This window comes from Coturnix japonica, chromosome 18 (assembly GCF_054131305.1).
Source record: "Coturnix japonica strain WE chromosome 18, WE-NBRP24, whole genome shotgun sequence".
NCBI lineage: Eukaryota > Metazoa > Chordata > Aves > Galliformes > Phasianidae > Coturnix > Coturnix japonica.
In genome coordinates, this window is record NC_140680.1 from 3,971,085 (window position 1) to 3,989,020 (window position 17,936).

The 17,936-nt window shown below is 58.0% G+C and overlaps 3 protein-coding genes across 8 annotated transcripts; 2 read left to right on the forward strand and 1 right to left on the reverse strand.

The window, feature by feature from the left end:
* The first annotated feature begins 187 nt into the window (after window positions 1-187).
* Window positions 188-1,810, forward strand: SMIM3 (small integral membrane protein 3). The gene is made up of 2 exons (XM_015875841.2): window positions 188-260; window positions 1,012-1,810. Exon 2 carries the CDS (start codon window positions 1,013-1,015, stop codon window positions 1,190-1,192), a length of 180 nt encoding a protein of 59 aa, XP_015731327.2. The 5' UTR covers window positions 188-260; window position 1,012; the 3' UTR covers window positions 1,193-1,810.
* Window positions 1,811-4,780: 2,970 nt separating this feature from the next.
* GPX3 (glutathione peroxidase 3) lies at window positions 4,781-6,645 on the forward strand. The gene is made up of 5 exons (XM_015875840.2): window positions 4,781-4,936; window positions 5,451-5,604; window positions 5,700-5,817; window positions 6,018-6,117; window positions 6,192-6,645. The coding sequence occupies exons 1-5, from the start codon at window positions 4,856-4,858 to the stop codon at window positions 6,396-6,398; spliced, it is 660 nt and encodes a 219-aa protein (XP_015731326.1). The 5' UTR covers window positions 4,781-4,855; the 3' UTR covers window positions 6,399-6,645.
* A 123-nt stretch (window positions 6,646-6,768) lies between these two features.
* Window positions 6,769-17,137, reverse strand: TNIP1 (TNFAIP3 interacting protein 1). 6 transcript variants are annotated; one of them, XM_085519180.1, is made up of 18 exons: window positions 16,994-17,137; window positions 12,803-12,973; window positions 12,021-12,143; window positions 11,829-11,908; window positions 11,669-11,737; window positions 10,728-10,874; window positions 10,427-10,521; window positions 10,257-10,338; window positions 9,975-10,067; window positions 9,807-9,872; window positions 9,551-9,686; window positions 9,353-9,477; window positions 9,094-9,216; window positions 8,821-8,946; window positions 8,403-8,483; window positions 8,101-8,295; window positions 7,921-8,011; window positions 6,769-7,674 (listed from the first exon to the last, which is right to left on the reverse strand). In XM_085519180.1, exons 2-18 carry the CDS (start codon window positions 12,942-12,944, stop codon window positions 7,649-7,651), a joined length of 1,800 nt encoding a protein of 599 aa, XP_085375306.1. In that variant the 5' UTR covers window positions 12,945-12,973; window positions 16,994-17,137; the 3' UTR covers window positions 6,769-7,648. The 6 variants fall into 6 exon arrangements, with proteins under 6 accessions (XP_085375306.1, XP_085375301.1, XP_085375304.1 ...); XM_085519175.1 differs by having other exon boundaries at window positions 10,728-10,919; XM_085519178.1 differs by lacking the exon at window positions 16,994-17,137 and adding an exon at window positions 15,725-15,777 and having other exon boundaries at window positions 9,975-10,064.
* Between the last annotated feature and the right edge of the window lie 799 nt (window positions 17,138-17,936).

Consider the following 17,936-nt stretch of genomic DNA (forward strand, 5'->3'; position numbering starts at 1 on the left):
GTACATCCATCCCACACCCACCCCACAGCAGTGGCCGTGTTACCCCATCCCATCTGTGTTCCGGCACACAACGACCTGCAGGGGCTCTGACTTCTCCCATCCCTCTGTCCCCACTTCTCTCCGGTCCTCCTCCCTCTCCCCCACCCCCGCCCAGCCCCGTTTCCCCTCCCCGCCCCGTCCCTCCCCCGGTGGCCGCCCCGCTTCTTCGCTCCGTGCCGGGGTCGTGCTCAGCTGGACGCTGCCTCCGCTCTGAGCCGCAGGTAGGGACCGGCCCCGGGACCGGCTGTGGGTACCGATATGGGATGCGCTTCGTGCCTCGTGCTGTTGCTCCCCGCCCCGATCCACGCGTGGTCGTGGGCACCGCTTGGTCCCGGGGAGCTCAGAGCGCACCAACCGGACGCGGAGGAGCCCCGGAGTTCACCCGTGGGTCCCTCGCCCCGTCGAGGAGGCGCTGGGAGCGCAGCCCACGCGTGTTTTCAACGCACTCGAGTTGCCGAGGAGGAGGGGAGGCACCGCGGTGGTGATGCTCAGCGTGCGGTGCCGAAGCAGCGCTGTTAATTGAGCCGTTAATTGCGTGACTCAGCTGGAGCCGGGGGTGCGGGGAGCTGTGAGCACGGGGAGCTGTGAGCACGGGGCTCCGTGACACCACGCGTTCTGTGCTTTGCTTCCCCACAGAGCTGCTGTGGGGCTGGGCACCCACCGGCTGCCCCCAGCACCCCACTGCAGCCAGCAGACCCCAAAGCGAGCAGGCAATCGGTGGGATGCGTGCTGGCAGATTTGCTCCATCAGCTCCTTTAATTGCAGCAGCAATTAACAGGGAACATTTTTTTGTTGTTCTCTGGGCTTCCATCCAGCTGCATCAAAGCACGATGTAAATCCCACGGCGTCTCGAAGGAGCTTTGGCCAAAGCCTGTTTGCTCTGCGAGGAGCACATGGCCGAGGCTGGACGTGGTCTTCCTGAGGAGGCTTTGGGCTCTACAGCTCCGTCATTGCTCTGTGTTTCCCTTTTAGGATGGATCTCCCTGGCTCTGCTGGTTCCTCTGCCCTCCCCAAGCACATCTTGGACGTCTGGGTCATCGTTCTTATCATCCTGGCCACCATCCTCATCATGACGGCCCTGGTGCTCTGCCCTGCCACAGCTGTCATCATCTACCGGGTGCGGACTCACCCCACACGCAATGGCATCGTGTGAGGGGGGACAGCAGGACTCCCACCATGGGGCACCTCGAGAGTGGGGAGAAGATGGGGCTGGAGCGAGAGTGAAGCCCCCGTGCTGCCAGGGAGCACAGCAGGATCTGGTTGTGTGGCATTGAGGACGTGGATGTGATGCCCGGCTGGAAGTGACTTGTTCCTGTAAGACAGCTTGTCTGTGCCATCTTGCAGCCACGTTATCCCATTGGGACTCTCCCAGCACCAGCAGCAAGGATTGTAAATGCCTGGCATAGTTATTTCTCCATCTCCTGGGGTGGCTGGAAAAGAAGAGTTGAAGCCAGATGACGGTTGTGGCTTCTGCTTGTGCATCCACAGTGCTGAAAGCATTGCTGCAGGAGCCCATCCCAGCAGGAATGCAGCTGGCACCAGTGGTTCCATGTGTCAGATATCGACTGGAATTCCAGGAAAGCCCGTGGGGTTCAGATCCTATGGGTACAGTGGGACAGAGGAGCGTGGGCAGCTCCTGCCTGCATCATGTTGGGGTTGCATCCCTCCCCCTGTGCCTTCCTATCAAACAGGCAGCAGAGGGTTCCCCCACAGGTACTGCCAGACCAAATAAGCTTGTAGAAAATAAACTGACTTTATGTGTTTATGTCTATATATATGTGTCATGCAGCTCTGTCCGTGTGGTTGGTGTCAGGGTGCAGAGCTTTGCCACAGCTTCCTAAACCCTTCCCCATCCGTGAGCCCATTGGCACAGCCTCATGGGTGCAATGTAGGGCCAGGGCTGCCGTGTGTGGGACAGGAGCCCTGCGGCCAGACCAGCATCCTGGCATGACTCAACATGAGAAAGTACGTAAGCAGTGAGCTGAATCAGGCTGGGATGTGGGAACGGTTGTTTAAACACTATGTTCACCGCTGTGGAGGTACGTCCTCTCAGTCTGGGCAGGGTTTGTTTTGGGGTCAGGGTGAAGCACAGACCGCAGGGAGCGAGATGTTCTCCTTTCAAAGTGTCATATTGCTCTCTCCTCTCGAGCTGCCGAACTGGAAGCAAAGCAGCAGATTTCTTTCTCCTTTGTTCCTCCTTGCTCTCTGGCAGTCACAGTGTGCAGCTGGTGGTGGACATGGTGCTGCAGCTCAGAGCATTGCTGCTGTCCCCCTGTCCCACCCCACTGCCAGCAGCTGCTGCCTGGGACATGCGCAGGGTGTCTGCGGTGTGTGGAGCAGAGCAGCATTACAGGAGGTGGATAGAAACCGAGTCACAGCTGTGTGGTGGTTTGAGGAGGAAGCCTGGCTTGAGGTAAGAGAGCAAAAACCAGCTGTTCTCACCACCCGGAGTGCTTTTCTCCTGGGCCAGGGGTGCACGAGGGATTTCCTTTTGTGGCGGTGGAGATTTCTGGGAAGATTCGATCCTATTGCAAACATTTCCAGGAAAGGCATTGTGGAGCTTTGCTTTGTGAGCAGCGACAGCCCAGAGCCACGTGAAGCAAAATGGCAGCAGAGGGGAGAGCCGGGAGGGAGCGGGGGCATTTGCAGAGCATAACAAAGGGGAGTGGAGGGGGATTGCACACCTGGTACCAAAGTTCAGAGGTTGTGCTGGGACTGATGTTTTGCCACGGCCATGTGCTGGCTCCCAGGGTGCAGCAGAGGGTTCCCAGTCCCTTGCAGTGGTCTTTACAGTCTATGATGTGCAGAAGGGATGAGTGTTACCGGAGGAGGAGGATTTGGAGGCGATGGGTGTGGAGTTCCTGGTGCTGACCCAAAGCCATGCAGCACAGGATGCTGCTGTCCCACTGCAGCACCGGAGGTGGTGGTAGCAGAGATGGCTCTGGAAGCAGTGCTGGCCGCCTGTCCCCAGCCCCTGCCAAACATCTGCAGCAGGCGGGGATGGCTCCAGCAGAATAACACCCGAGGAGGGAGGCTGATGTGCTGCCAGCCCGTCCCACACTCCTCTTGTTGGGGTGGGGGATGCTGCTCCAGCCTTGGCACAGATTTGGGGTGACAATAGGTTCCCACTGAACTCAGCCATGGGGATGGGGATCCATAGACCACAGCTTGTCGAATCTTTCCCTGTGCCTCAGTGCTCTCCCCAGGGAGGCTGGCCTGGCGTCAGGATCCAAGGAACAATTTATTTTTGTTTTGGTTTAGGGAAAAAAAAGGCAGTTCAGGAGCAGGTCAACCCTTCCCTGCGTGTGGAGGCGATTTAGGGACACGTGGAAAGGACGTGTCCACTTCTGCAGAACAGCCCCAAGTCCATTTGCACAGCTGGAAAGCCACCAGAGCCCCACACCAGCAATTAGGGGATAAACACAAGGATGATGGGAAACAGGAGGGAGGGAGGGAGTGCACCACGAGCAGCCCCAGTGCTCTGCGTTCACAGTGTCCCCTGCCACAGAGGGACTAGAGAAGGGCTAAGCCACCTTCCACGTGCTTAAAGCTTTGGGGAACACTGTGATTGAGGAACACAGAGAAACCTGTGGGGACACTGCCCTATGGCCAGGCTGTAGGGTCCCCTCCATTCCACTGTGCAGGGAGCAGACCCCAAGACCCTGCTGCAGGCATGACCTATCTGCTCTGCTCCTAGGACCAGAGGTTCACTGCTCTGAAACCTGTTTCCCCAATTAAGCAATCCCAGCTGTGTTCCATCAGTCTGTAGCACTTCCTGTCACTGACCCCAAGCACATCCCAGAGCCCCTTCAGAGCCTGCAGCCCCATCCCAGGACATCGTGTCCCTACCATGGGATGGGGATTTCTCCCCTGAACCCACAGCATCGCTGCCCTTCCCCTTTGCTGCTCTGGGTTTGGGAGGAAGCCCTGGTCTGGCCAGTACTGCTGTGTAGCAAAGGTAAACTCCAGCACTGGTGCTGGTGGCCAGATACTGTGCCCCTGGGCTCACCCGCTGCCACATGTTGTCCCAGATCAGTGACCCCCTGACCACAACCTCCCCCCAGACCGGTTCATCAGGCCATTTGGAGGGATTTAAGGGAATTTACACCTCATTGTGGCTATTTCCCTTGGAGCCAGCCCAGGGTAAATGTTTGCATTCCCCGAGTGTGAAAGAAGGGCCTTGGAAATTCCTGTCGCTGGGGATAAGGGGATAAGGGACCGCAGGGTCCTGCCCTCGGCTGGTGACTGCAGCATCACAGCACATCACTGCGGGGTCACCCCATAGAGCCCAACCCAATCTGAAGGATGCTGATGGACTCCATTGGTCCCTGCACTCACCTGTCCCTACGCAGCGATGGCAGCAGGGTGTCACCTTACCCAGGTGGCTTTTAAATCCGGTTGCATAAACCAGGATTTGAATCCCCAGGGGCTCATATTGCAGCCTGCGGGCCACACAGCGCTGCCAAGCAGAGGTAGCGCTGCCAGCAGTCCCCAGTGCCACCCCAACATAAGAAAAAAAAGAAAGAAAACAAACAGAAAACCCTCCAATAAACCAAATCACAATCAATTCAAGTAAAGGGGAGGGAAGAAAAAACATACAAGAAAAACCACGGAGCCCTGCCGGCTGCGCCCAGGGCGCACACACGGTTAACGGCGCTGCCCCCCGCCCTCCCCCCCGCCCGCCGGCTCTTGGCCCGGCCCCGCGGCCCCGCCGCTATTTCCCCGGCGCCGGGCCGGGTGCGGGCAGAGGGCGGTGAGCCCGAACCTTTCCGTGCCGCCGTCCAGGGGGTCTCCGCACCACCCGGCAGCCCCCGACATGGGGTGCCGAGCCGCCTGCGTGCTGGCCGTGCTGCTGGCCGGGCTCGTCCCGCTGGGGCAGGGCCAGGAGAGGGAGAAGGTAAGGAGTGGGGGTCCGTGGGGTGGGGGTTGCATGGGGCAGTGCCAAGGAGGGGGGGATGCACAACGTTGTGCCTCCACTGTGCTGTCCGGGCTGCGCGGTGCTCCCGGCGATGGGTGCGCAGGGGGCGGCAGGATACGGCCCCGGGGCGGCGGATCTCCCCTTGGTTCTATCCCCTGCCAGCCCCCTACGGTGCCGAGCATTGCGGTGGGCACAGCCGCCCGCTTCCCCCGTTAACCCCCGCACCGCGCGGCTCCGAGCGCGGCCGACCCTCGGTCACCGCGATGCGTCCGTCCCGTGGGGGTGAGTCCCTTTTTCGTCCATGGGGGTAAACATCCCCGCCGCTGCAGCAGCCGCTCCCGTAGATGGTCTGCACACATCTGCACGTGTGCGTGCACCTCCATACGGCGCCCACCCTGCTGCTGTGACACGTCCCTCGTGTCCTACGTGGTGGCCAACGCTGTGGTGGCACAGTTACAGCCCCCAGCCCGGCCCCACAGCCCGCTCCCCATAGGTGAAATGCTACGACAACGTGCGGGGCACCATCTACGACTACGGGGCGCTGACCATCGATGGGGACGAGTACATCCCCTTCCGAAGGTACGCGGGGAAGATGGTGCTCTTCGTCAACGTGGCCACATACTGAGGGCTCACCCTGCAGTACCTCGGTAAGGGCCCCATCCCTGACCTGCCCTGGGGATGGGGTGACGTCGATGCCAAGGGCCTGGGTTCCCCTAACTTACCCCTGGCTCTTGGCATGCAGAACTGAATGCACTACAAAATGAGCTGGGGCCCTATGGACTTGTCGTCCTGGGCTTCCCCTCCAACCAATTTGGGAAGCAGGAGCCTGGCCAGAACTCCGAGATCCTCCCTGCGCTGAAGTGAGTACTGGGGATGAGAAAGGTGGGGTACAGAATGGCTGTGGCAACGCGGGAGGGTTCATCCCCAGGTGGGGGATGAGGCTTTGGAGTCCCCTGCCCAACTTGGAAATGAGATTTTAGCATCCCCTGTCAATGCTGGGGATGAAGTTTGGGGTTCCCACATCTCACATCTCCGCCTGCTGCCTCCTTGTCCCCCACAGGTACGTGCGGCCAGGAGGTGGCTTCGTCCCCAACTTCCAACTCTTCCAGAAAGGGGATGTGAATGGGGCCAAGGAGCAGAAGGTCTACAGCTTCCTGAAGGTGGGTGCTGTGCCAAGGGTGGGGGCAGCACACAGACCCTGGAGGGTCACTGATGCATCCCCTCCTCTTTGCAGAATTCCTGCCCTCCAGTGGCAGAGGAGTTTGGCAACCCCAAGAACCTCTTCTGGGAGCCACTGAGGAACCACGACATCAAATGGAACTTTGAGAAGTTCCTGGTGGGCACTGATGGGGTGCCCGTCATGCGCTGGTACCACCGTGCCAACATCGCCACCGTTAAGAACGACATCATTGCCTACATGCGGCAGCAGCGGCGCCAGTAGCCCCCCAGCTCGCCCCCCCCCGCAGCCCCCCACCCAGCCCTGGGGAGCAGAGGATGACATCTACATGAAGGCCCGGCCTGAAAGCCCCCACCATGGGGTGGGCTCGGCCCGATCCCGCCTGGGTGTGGTGCAGCCCTTTGGTGCATTCAGGCTGCCCATGCTGTGCAGGGATGTGCTCCTCTCCCAGCCCCAGGGGCCAACCCCCCAGTGCTCCATAGCAATGCCAAATAAAGGCTCTGCAACCGCACTGCTCTGCTTATCGCTTGTCACCTCCAGAGGGTGGAATGCTCTATGGGATGGGGCCAGCGCTTTCCAAGGGGATGATGACTGCAGCCCCCCCCCCCCTCAGCCAGAGCGGATTGTCTCCGGCTGGAAATCTCTGTGTGTTTATTAATTACAGCACACACACATTTATCACTATGGCTCCGAGCGCTGCAGGCTGAGCCCAGCCTCCTCCTGGCTGCCCTCACGCTGGGTCACGGAGCGGGGCGAGTGCTCGGGTTTCAGTCCAGAGCACAGAAGGGAAAAATAACAGGCAGCAGCCAGGCAGGAGGAGCGCTGCCGAGCAGCACCTAGAAACAAGCACAGCTGCTGCTGGCATGCACATGACACCGACCGTTGTATTTTTTCCCCTCCAGCTTTGTTTTTCTGGAGCATGATTGGCTCCAGGGAGCAGGGGGATGCTTGGGGCTGAGCCCGGGGCTGGGCAAGGCTCAGATAAATGAATGTTGACCGCTTGCGCAGCGACTGGGTTCATGTTTTGCTCTGGACACGTGGCTACATCTGAATAAATCTGGGCAAACAGTCTGAGACAACTCCCACCTCGAGTCCTGCACCGAGGCTCTTCCACTGAAAACACTCTTTTAGAATGAAAACAGATTCAGTTCCAGTCCTTAAATAAATACATCACCAAGCACTCTCAGTACGGGATCCATCCAGCCACGGGTGCTCCCAGCGCCAGGAGGGGACTGCTGGCAGAGATGCTCCAGGAACAGAGGGAGCACGGCTCCTTTTCCTGGCTCAAGATCCCAATCCCAATCCTTCAGGTGGAAGTAGATGGCCATGCCATCCGCAGTCCCTCTGCCACCACTGCGGCCTCTCTGGCCCCAGGCGTGCATCCACCATGTGCAGACACAGCGGGCAATCAGCTGGAGGAAGGTCCTAGCTCTACGTACACGGGCACACACACACATCCTGCTTCTCTTCTGTCATCAGCCCCCATCGCAGCACAGCGACGCCGCTCCTTGGCATCACGGCAGCACAGGACCCGCCTGGTCTGGTACACAAGAGACACAGCATGGAATCAGCACAGCTCCTCAGCCACTGCTCTGGCTGTCTGACATGGGGGCAGAAGGCTGGGACATGTTGCAGGGCCCCAGGGGGATGCCACCATCAGAGTCCAGCCCCCACAACCCATTCCCACTCCCCCTTATGGCACAGGATGCCTAAACCCACAGGATCTGAAGGGAACCCCTCCAGCTAACTTGTCCCATCCCTGCCCAGGAGCTGGGCTCAGCCTTACCCAAGTCCTTGGGGACAGGTTTCACCCCGGGCACTGCTGTGGCATTCTGGCTGCGGGCCATAGCACAGGGTGGGCGCCAGGGATATTCCGGCTAGAAGAGATGGGAATGGGATCAATGAATAACTGTGCATGTGCATCACAAGCCCCAGACCTGCTCTGTGCTCCCCATGTTGTGCTCACCGGGGGATAATGGTGGAAGTTCTGTCCTGGTGCTTGCTCGCCCTGCAGCGCTGGTGGGTAGCGAATCTGCTGCCATTCATCATAGCCATGGTACACGGGGTGAGGGACAGGGGGGCTGTACTGGTACTGGTACATGGGGCACGTGGGGCCCAGTGGTCCTGGCACTGGGTCAGGGTGCAGCCTCTCTCCAGAAGCCTGTGAGCAGTTGGGAGAGATGCTGAGAGTCTGGGGACAGCCCAGAGCAGTCCCAGCTCCTCTCCTGTGCCAGCCCCACCACCAGGAAGTGCTTTTCTCTATCCCACCTGTTTGTGCTGTTTCAGCATCTTCTTCAGCTTCTCCTTCTCCTCCTTCTCTCTCTGGCAGTCATCCTTGGAGGCACGCAGCTGGGGTGAGGAAGGGGTTAGTGCAGAGCATGGGGCGAGATGCTGCTTTGCCCCAGCCAGACTTACAGGAAAAGTGCAGGGGGCAGAGAGGAGAGCTCTAAACCATGGGCACAGCCAGACTGAGGAGATCTTTCTGTCAAGCAGGATGGGAGGGCAGTGCCACCCACCTATTAAACTCCAGCCCCTGCATTAACCTATGGCAGGGATAAGCAGCAGCAAAACTACTGCTCTGTCCCTATGTCCCTCCTCATCCCCCCTGCTCTGAGGTGTGTGACAGGGCTGTGACACAGGGGACGAGCATTTCCAACCTGTCCATGAAGGGTGCAGTGCTGCTCACCTGGTTGTTGGACACAGCCAGCTGCTTCTGCAGCTTCTCCAGCTGCTGTTTCAGCTCCTCCTTCTCCTCGTTCATCCTCTCCCTGTCACTCCGCTCCCGCTGGAAGTCCTCCTCGAAGATTTTCACCTGGTGGAAGGCAGAGCATTGGGTGTTATGAACCCCAGCCACAGCAGCTGTGCCAAGCCCTGGGCACACACAGTGCCATCACGGTCCCTCTGGTGAAGGACCACAGGATGCTCTGCTCTGTTCTCCTTCCCACCCCTCCCGCCCTACCTGCTGCTTGAGCAGCTCGTTTTGAGTCAGCAGTTCTTGTGGAGGCACCTTCCCAGCTGGCTCCAGAGTGCCAGCAAAGATGGGTGGGGGGGAGGCCTGGACATTCAGGGCCTCCTCCAGTGCCTGGAGAGGGAAAGGAGCATGAGTTAGAGCAGGTGATATCTCTGGGATTGCATCCTTGGAGAGCCAACAACGGGGATGGGGTAGGCATCGTCTGATGCTGTCACCCTACAGCAAAATGATAGCAGGAGCTTCCTACCTTGTTCAGCCGCTGGATCTCCTTCTCCTGGTACTCCCTCTGTCTGGTGACTGGTGCCAGCTGCTCCTGCAGAAAGCGCATCCTCTGCTGCAGGTCCCGCACCTCCATCCCCAGCCGGTCCTTCTCTGCCTGCAGAGATGGGGTAAGCTAGGAAAGGGCAATGGGTTTGGCAGCTGCCCACTGCTCTTCCCAGGGGACTTGCCTCCTCCGTTTCAATCCGGGATTTGGCCAGCAGCAGCTTGCGGTCAAAATCCCTCTGCTTCTGCTCCCTCTCTGACTCCAGCTCAGTCAGTGCCCGCCGTGCCTCAGCCAGCTCCTGGTGTAGGTCTGTCATCTGCCAGCAGGGAATGGGGATGTTGGGATGGCCCCAAGCCCCTTCCCCACGCAGGGTCTCATCTGAGCATCCCCTGTGCCCAGCAGATGCGTGCAACCTGAGCACAGCCCCAAGCCCTACCTTCTGCTCATACTTCTGCTTCATGGCTCGGAAGTGCTGGTCCCACTGCTTGTTCACTTCCAGCAGCTGTGGATACAGAGTGCTGTTTGCAGGAGCCTACCCTGTGACCCAGCAGCTCAAATCCTGCTCCTCCTATGGGCTGTGTCTCAGTCTCAGCCTCATCCTCACCTCCCGGCGCTGGTGCTCCAGTATCTTCACCTTCTTCTCCTTGGCCTCCAGCTCTCCTCTGCCCGCTGCCTTCTCCACCACTACCCCGCTCTGCTGCAAGTGCACACACAGAGACTTCAAGGCTTCTGCAAGCAATTTCCCTCTCCACCAACCTCACCCCTCAACACCCTGAGGAGTTGCACCAGTCCTACTGGGACAAACTGGAGAGACCTAAGACAAGGCCATGGGGAGTTCTGCCTGCCCCCTGCCCAGCCCTGCCTGAGGTCTGTGCTCTCCCCACACCTGCTGCTGCTCGGCTGCTTCTCTCTTTGCGCTCTCCTGGTTGCTGAGGGTCACCATCCTTCGCAGCTCCTGGTTCTCGCACCTGCGGGCAGAGACCCTTGGGGTCAATGGGGGAGAAACTCCCAGGGTGCCCCATCCCACCCCCCCACCTCCATGCTGGTTGCCCTCACCTGAGCTTCTCTAGCGCTTGGTTTCTCTGCTCCAGGTCCCTCTCCAGCTTGGTTCGCAGCTCCTTGTTCTCTGTGTGCAATGTCTCGCACAGAGTCTGCAAGATGAATGACAGCAGTCTGAGGATCCCTCAGCACTCAGCTTTTACTGGGGTTGCCACCACTAGACCCCTCCCTCCCCCATGGATGCCCACCAGGCACAAGAACCTTTGTCATTCCCAGCTGCAGGCGGGTGCCCAACTCCACAGAATGAAAGAAAAAAAAGGGAACAAAGTGGAAAAGCAGACATCCACACCTCACCCACCTGCAGGAAGGACGTCCTCTGCTCGTTCTTGTGCACCTTAGAAGCCAGGCGCTTCAGCTCAGAAGCCATGTAGCCCATGCGCACGAAGACCTGGTCCTTGCTGGCCTCACGGGCGCAGCCACTCAGTGTGTTCTCCAGCTGCTGCAGCTGTGGCAGAAGGTTGGCATCCTCATGGGGCAGCGGCTCCAGCTCCTGCATGAAGCTCTGCATCACCCCCTGCTCAGGGTGCCTGCTCCTTCCCTCCATCCAGCTCAGTGTGCCCCCAGCACACCATGGGATTTAATGCTGCCTTGGGGAGCGTGCATTGGGCACACCTTGCAGCGTCACGGCACATCCCCACCTACGCACAGGGGGTGTCCCAAGTGGGTTCATCCTCCATTTTTGTGGCATCACCTAGGAGACCTGTGGCAGTGCTGGCACAACACAGCCTGACCCAGCTGACTCTGCACTGTGAACACGCTGGCACACCTTCACTACAGCACTCCCAGCACCACTGACTCATCCCTGCTCTTGGGAACTCCCCGGGCATCCCCTCCTGTCACAGCCTGTCCTATCACACACATAAGTGCCCTGAAACTGCCCCAGGAGGGTGTGCTGCAGGGCATGGCCCTGGGATCGCACGGTATGGCTGTGATGCTGGAGCCACTGTCCCTGCCCTTGTCCCTTCCAGAGCACAAAGAACTGCAGTAGATGGAGGCGACAGTGCCAGGCAAGGGGACATTCAGCAAACAGCACACACTGTGCCCAGGTTGGGGCAGGTCCTGCCAGCAGTGGTGCACAGCACTGGTCTTCCCACTGGCTCTCAGAGGGGAGCACTGAAGCATCCAGCTCCTTGGGCTGCCACTGTCACCGACACAGCACTCTGACACACCAGTGTTCCCCTTGTCCCAAGTCCACAGTGCACCATGATAAACCTCGGGCCATGCAGTCCCAGCACTCACCGCTCTGCCACTGTCCTGGGGACAGCCCTGTGCTTCTGCAGCCACCACCTCAAACTCTGATGAGGAGCCCTGCAATGGGAGCAGCATGATCAGCCTCAGCTGAGAGCAGCACAGCCCCCAATGCATCCCCCCTTTGTTCAGCCCCATTTTCACCACTCACACTCGGGGATTTCCGTGTTCCTGTGTCCGGCTGGGCACTTCCTGGGGCAGCCAGGGCAGAGCTGTGCTCAGGACAAGCGGCTGCAGGAGAGAATAGGAACATTTCAGACCCATTCACACCTTCTGCCTTGCCCCAAGCTCAGCTCCTGGGCTGTCAGGTTCCCCCCTGGCTCAGTGAGCTCCCATCCCCAACCTCCAGTTTCCACCAGCTCCTCCAATGCAGAGGATGCTATCAGCATCTTGTTGTCCTTCACGAGGTCTTCCGCCTTCTGCCGTAGCTTGGATGCCTCCACCTGGGACTCCTCCAGCAGCTCTCCTGGGGGACAGCAGAAAGATGCTCACCAAGGGTGATCCCTAAGGATGCTCACCAAGGTTGCTCCTCTCTACCCCAGTGCCCGCACTGCTGCAGCCCCATCCATCAGCACCAATCCCCCTACTTGGGTATGAGGTCCGTTTTTACCCAACAACATCTCCTCCTGACCAAATCTTAGGGCCAAGCTGTCTTTGTGGCTCACAACTGCAGATTTCTCATACTGATGCAGGGAGGATTGGTTCCAGGGGGTGGAACAGCAGCACTGCATTTATACACCTCCCACAAGAGCCTAATTTAAGCCTGGGTAATGTACAGTCAAGACTGCAAGCTTCAGGGCAGCAAACAACATGAGCCCCAGGCAAGGACATGGCAGTCACAGGGATCAGGAAGGAGATGGAAATTCAGTTGCTGAAGCAGAAGGTCTCGAAAGCAGAAGCTGGGTCACGAGACTGAAAGCAAAATGTGGGGTGGGTGGGAGAAGGGGGACAAAGAGGAAAAAGGGGGTGGTACAACTGTAAAGCACCCCAGGAGCTTAGAAGGGTCTCAGTCCCTCCACATCCCGTGGTAAAAAGGCCCATGGATGCCACACAGGCTGCAAAGCTGAGGCTGCCCAGAAACCAAACACCATCCTCTGGGTCTACTATCCACCATGCAGTGATTACCAATGGATTTGATCCCTTGCATCCTCTCCTTCAGCCGAGCGTTCTCCTCCATCAGCCGCTCGTAAGCCGTGGATCCATTCTCCTCTGTGCCCCCGCCAGGGTCGTAGATGTGGTAGGGTCCCCTCCCTTCCATGGCTGCCATTCAGCCGCCCACCTCCCAGCCCGGCATCCCTGTAAGGAACAGCATGTCACCCTCCTGCTCCAGCTTCCACCAAGGTTCCCACTGCAGCACGGCACCAGGTGAAGGCACTGAGCTCTGCACGCTTCACTTGTGCCTGCCCTGTGCGAGCGACAGCACCAGGGTGACTCAGGGCCACGAGAGCTGTCACACATGGTGACATTGCTGGCAGTCACGCTGTGTGGATCACAGCTCAGCAGACACAGGGGTCCCCACACAGCCCCAACCACTTGCATTGCTGCAGGGATGGAGGCCCCAGTGGATGCTGCAGCTTGGGGTATCACCTGGATGCAGCAGGGTGCTGCTAGTCAAGGAAAACATCTGAGGTTGGGTTTGTTTTCCTGCAGGAAGCTTTTTTCCTGCCAGGTTTGAAAGCAGTTGATGTGATGGGAGCCTTACAGTGAAGTCACAATTTCCATCCATGCAGCAAAGCAAACAAACAATGAACCAAAGCAACACACGGAGCCTGACAACATCGTACTGGAAAGTCCCTCAGACAGAGATTTCCACAAACAATTGTCACCAAAACAGAGGAAAATGAGAAAAAAAAAAGCAAATCCTTCCACTGTGCTCCCAAACACTACTCATGTTGAAAATGAAAAGCTGTGTGTGCGTGTGTGGGTGTCCCAGTCACTTGCATTCATGGCAGTGGGAGCAGGTTCGCAGCCCAGGTGTTGCCCTTATCCTGCGGGTGACAGCTCAGCAGCCAGAAGGGCACTGAGCAGCTGTGCCCAGCCAAAGGGAAATGGAGGCTCCTGGGGGGCAGTTTTGAAGAGGAAGCCCTGACTTCAGACCAGTGTCCATGCCATGAGCTATCTGGGCAGGTCACAGGGGATAGTGAACGCCCCAAAGCAGAGGGGATATTCCAGGTGACAGCTGCCACCTGGCAGCATCCACAGCAGGAGCAGCAATTAGCGCTCACCTTGTCAGGAGGCAATTATCATACAGCACATCTGACAGCAGTGGCATGTCCCCTGCAGGGAGATGGCACAGCAGGTGCCTCACTCACCTGGGCAGCACGCGGGATGGGGACAGGAGCACACACAGGCTGGAGACCTGGAGCTGTCTGGTCACCATGTGCTGCTCCAGGTGCAAGTGTGGGGCTATCAGAACAGCTGGCCAGCATCATGCTCCTGCAGCCAGCACCTCACTGGGCACACACAGCACATCCCCGACCCTCCTGTCTCCTGCTCTGACCATGTACACAAGGGGATGCAACATGAAGCATCCCAACATGACCCACTGCACTAAATCCAACTATAGCCAGGCACACAAACCAAAGCCTCCAGCCTCTGCTCATCCCCAACACCCACAATTCTGTCCTGGATTTCCCTGCCCAAGGGCCATACCAAAGACTGCAATGGCCATATCAAAACCACAGCTGCATAGACTTGCAATGAAAATCCCACATTTCACTACAAACAGGGGAGGAGAAAGAGTAAAGCAGACGTGTCAACAGCCAACCCAAGCAAAGCTGCTCAGTTGGATATTTTGTTCTCAGTCAAACCACTGAGCTCCTTGCTGGCCATGGGATGCCCACCAGGAGGGAGGCAGAAAGGCCTTGGGCAGAGGTGCCAGGAGGTGCAGGCAGAGGCTGTGAGACATTGTGGTCACCGCTGGGGTTTTGGTGCTTGCGGGCAGCTCATGGGTGCACGTGGGGCAGCAGGAACTTGGGGTGGTGAATTTTGGTGACAGCTCAGCAAAAGGAGAGAATGACAGAGTGGGTGGGCAGGGAGACTCCCAGGCGTTTATGTAGCTGGGAGCGAGGCAGCACTGAAGCCATGGGCTGGTTGTGGAGCTGCAAGGTCCCCATGCAATGGAAGAGCACACAAAGCATGTCCCCTCTGTGATGTCCCAGTGCTCAGGAGGATGCTGGCTTGCATCCCTAACCCCACAGCAAAGCAAGGCTTGCTGCAGCAGCATCTTGGTGCTGCCTACACTGTTCCTCTCCCCAGAGCCTGGGGGTTGTCACACACAGCTGTATCACGGCTGTCACCATGCATGGAAGCCAGCAAAGCTCATTGCTGCCATCCACGCTGCTCTGCACAGCACTGGGTCAAAGCACACTGCTCCTATGCAATCAGTGCCAGCAGCAGAAGGCTGCAAAGCTGTGCTAGCAAAGTTCCTCCCCCGGCACCCAGAGGGAAGGGATTGTTGTCCTCAAAGCACCGAGATCTGCAGTGCTACAAGACATGGTTCGGCTGCCTCCACCCACGGTGTTTTGCAGCAGCTGTTGGCAAGCAGCAGCACACAGCCCTGTGCCAAAAGGGCATCGTCAGAGCCAGGCAGGGGGTCAAAGGATGCCAACCTCCCCCTCCTGTGATTGCACACTTAGCAGCCGCACAGCAAGCTCCTAAGGGCGCACCTTGCTGGAACCTTCCTGCATCCAGCATGTGCTCAAGGTCTGCTGTCTGTAAACAAACGTGCCCTTTGGCAGCACAGCGCTGCCTCTATGCCCAGCACGGTGGAAACAGCGACTTATGGGACCCACAGATCCACAGTCCGGGTATGTACAGCGCGGCACCTGCCCCAAAAGCCCCATATCAGCCAGCACAGCCGTGCGGTGCAGGAAACCCCGGCGTTGTGCAACCCGGTGCTCAGCCCAACAGCGAGCAGCAAGCAGCACAGCCCAGGGGGATGTCACACAGCGATAACCGCCCCATTATCAGAGCTCAGTGTCCCAGCAGCGATCAGCCGTGTCCATCCAGGACCCCCCTCCCCATCCCCCCATCCCACCGACCCACCTGCACCGCGGGGCTCCCGGCAGCAGCACGGCACGATGAGACGGCCCGCCCCCGGGAAATACCCAGCGTGACGGACAGGAGCCGCAGCCAATCAGAGCGGGCCGTGAGGGTTATTAGGAAGAAGGGTGGGGCTGCAGGGCAGTGGGTGTAATGGCGGATGGGGGGTGGGTGTTATGGGCTGTGTGCGCTGCTCGCCATCGCTCTTGTGGCTCTGAGAGATGCGGGGTCCCGGCTTTCCTCCATCTAATGGGGTCTCTGTGAGAGGAGAGGCAGGGCCGAGGCTCTCAGCCCTTCAGCTGGCTTGTAGAGAAACAAAATGGCTCCTCTCTGCTTTCTGCTGCAGGCCGGGGTGGAGCTGGGGAAGGGGCTCGGCCGCAGAACCAGGCCTGCCCCTCAGTGTGAGCCTGACCCTGTCCTTCCTCAGCCAGAGCAGGGAGAATCCCCCACTGAGTCTAATGACAGCCCTCTGGCTGCAGCATCAATTACCAGCAGCGCTGTGTCTGTGCTGCTGCTTTGTTTGTCGCCTGTTCTCTACCAGCAACACCAGCCGGAGGAGCAGGGCACACAGGGCACGCCTCTTAGTTTCAGCAGCTCTCTGGGACTTGCCAAATCACTACCTGCATCTCTGCCCTGTTTTTGCCATGAGGGAGGCGTTAGGTATTGGATAAACAGAGGAGCTGCTGTAAGCAGGTGTCCTCCTTTAGGGGCCTGCTGTGCTGCTGGGGTGGCTTTCACTTGGAGCTGTTTTCCAGCTGTCTCAATCCTGGCTTCATGGCTCTATGCTGTTCCATTGTTTCCTGGGAATTTGAGGTTTTTGCGGCACTGCCTGGGTTATAAAAAGTAGAAGAAAACAAATTCCATTCCCACCAAATTCAATACCCTGCTTGTTTTCCTCTCTGAGTAGGAGGACATCGCCCTGGAGCCTGGCTGGATTATGGGGGGTGCTGGGACCCTGGTGTGCTGTGTTCAAGGTCTCATCAGGGACAGGATGAAGAGCCAAGCGAGCGATGTTTCCCTTTTTCCTCCATCAAATTCCTTGTTTTCCTCCAGAGACCCAGAACCGTTCTGTGAACCCTCAGAAAACCCGGCTATTGCCCTAAACACAATCCCACAGACCCAGAAAGCATCTCGTTTATAGAACAGTGTCCCAGCCTGCAACAAACAGCCAAGCCCTCTTCTGTTTCTCTGAAAGGTGGTACAGCTCTGAGCTGACAGCCCAAAGCTGCCTTCCCCTCCGCTCCATCCCAAGCAAAGCATCCTGTTACTCACCTGGTTGGGCACGAGAGGCTCAGGGAGTCAGAGAGTCGCTGTGGGTGCTCAGTCCTGGCTACTGTGATCCCCGACTGCAGGAAGGCTGGCCCAGCTGAGTTTACTTTTAGGCATGGAGAAGGGGAATTCCCCATGATGGAGGCCCTAGACAGCCTCTGGGTGGTTTTGATAGGCAGCCAGGCACCACTTAAAGGGCTCTCCTGTGCCATTCCTTCCACACTGAGGGGCCGCTGAGCAGTGTCAGGTATTAGTCAGCAAAAGGGGGGTGTCATGGGGGCTGTGATTCACTTTGAGACTACTAGAGAAACTGATTACATCGCTGTCATCATTTGATTTCTGAGCAATGTAACCTGGTTTGCACCCCGGGGAACCTGCTGCATCTTGTGATGCTGCTGTTGTGCCACACACATTTCTGTCCTGTTTTTTGGCAATCTCCAGAACCAAAACTGGAGGATAATTCCATTTTGGAGAGCAGGGAAGAGCTGTTTCTGCTGGAGAAACTGGAACTGCAGGGAGTCCTCAGTGGCCACCCACTTTAAGATCATGTAGTTCATCTATAAGCAGGGACACCTCCTTTTAGACCACGTTTCTCACAGCCCCATCCAGCCTGACCTTGAATGCTTCCAGGGAGGGAGCATTCACAATCTCACTAGGCAACCTGTTCCAGTGTCTCACCACCCTCTCAGTAAGGAATTCCTTCCTAATATTTAGTCTAAATCTACCACCTTCCAGTTTAAAATGCTTTCCCCTTGTCCCGTCGCTACATGCCCTTATGAAAAGTCCCTCCCCAGCTTTCCTGTAGGCCCCTTCATCTATTGAAGTCTGCTGTAAGGTTTTCTCAGAGCCTTCTTTTCTCTCTCAGCCTGACCTCACAGGGGATGTGCTCCAGCCCTCTGATCATCAAACACCTGATAGCAACTGCAGTTTGCATGCATGAGAGCGT

Excerpts from the sequence above, each read along its gene's own strand:
- SMIM3 (XM_015875841.2), top strand. The coding sequence starts at position 1,013 with ATGGATCTCCCTGGCTCTGCTGGTTCCTCTGCCCTCCCCAAGCACATC.
- TNIP1 (XM_085519175.1), bottom strand. The coding sequence starts at position 12,944 with ATGGCAGCCATGGAAGGGAGGGGACCCTACCACATCTACGACCCTGGC. Across the intron at positions 11,738-11,828 it reads GAACACGGAAATCCCCGAGT|GGCTCCTCATCAGAGTTTGA; the intron begins GTGAGTGGTGAA and ends CTCCCATTGCAG. Across the intron at positions 9,687-9,806 it reads AGCAGAAGTATGAGCAGAAG|ATGACAGACCTACACCAGGA; the intron begins GTAGGGCTTGGG and ends CCCTGCTGGCAG.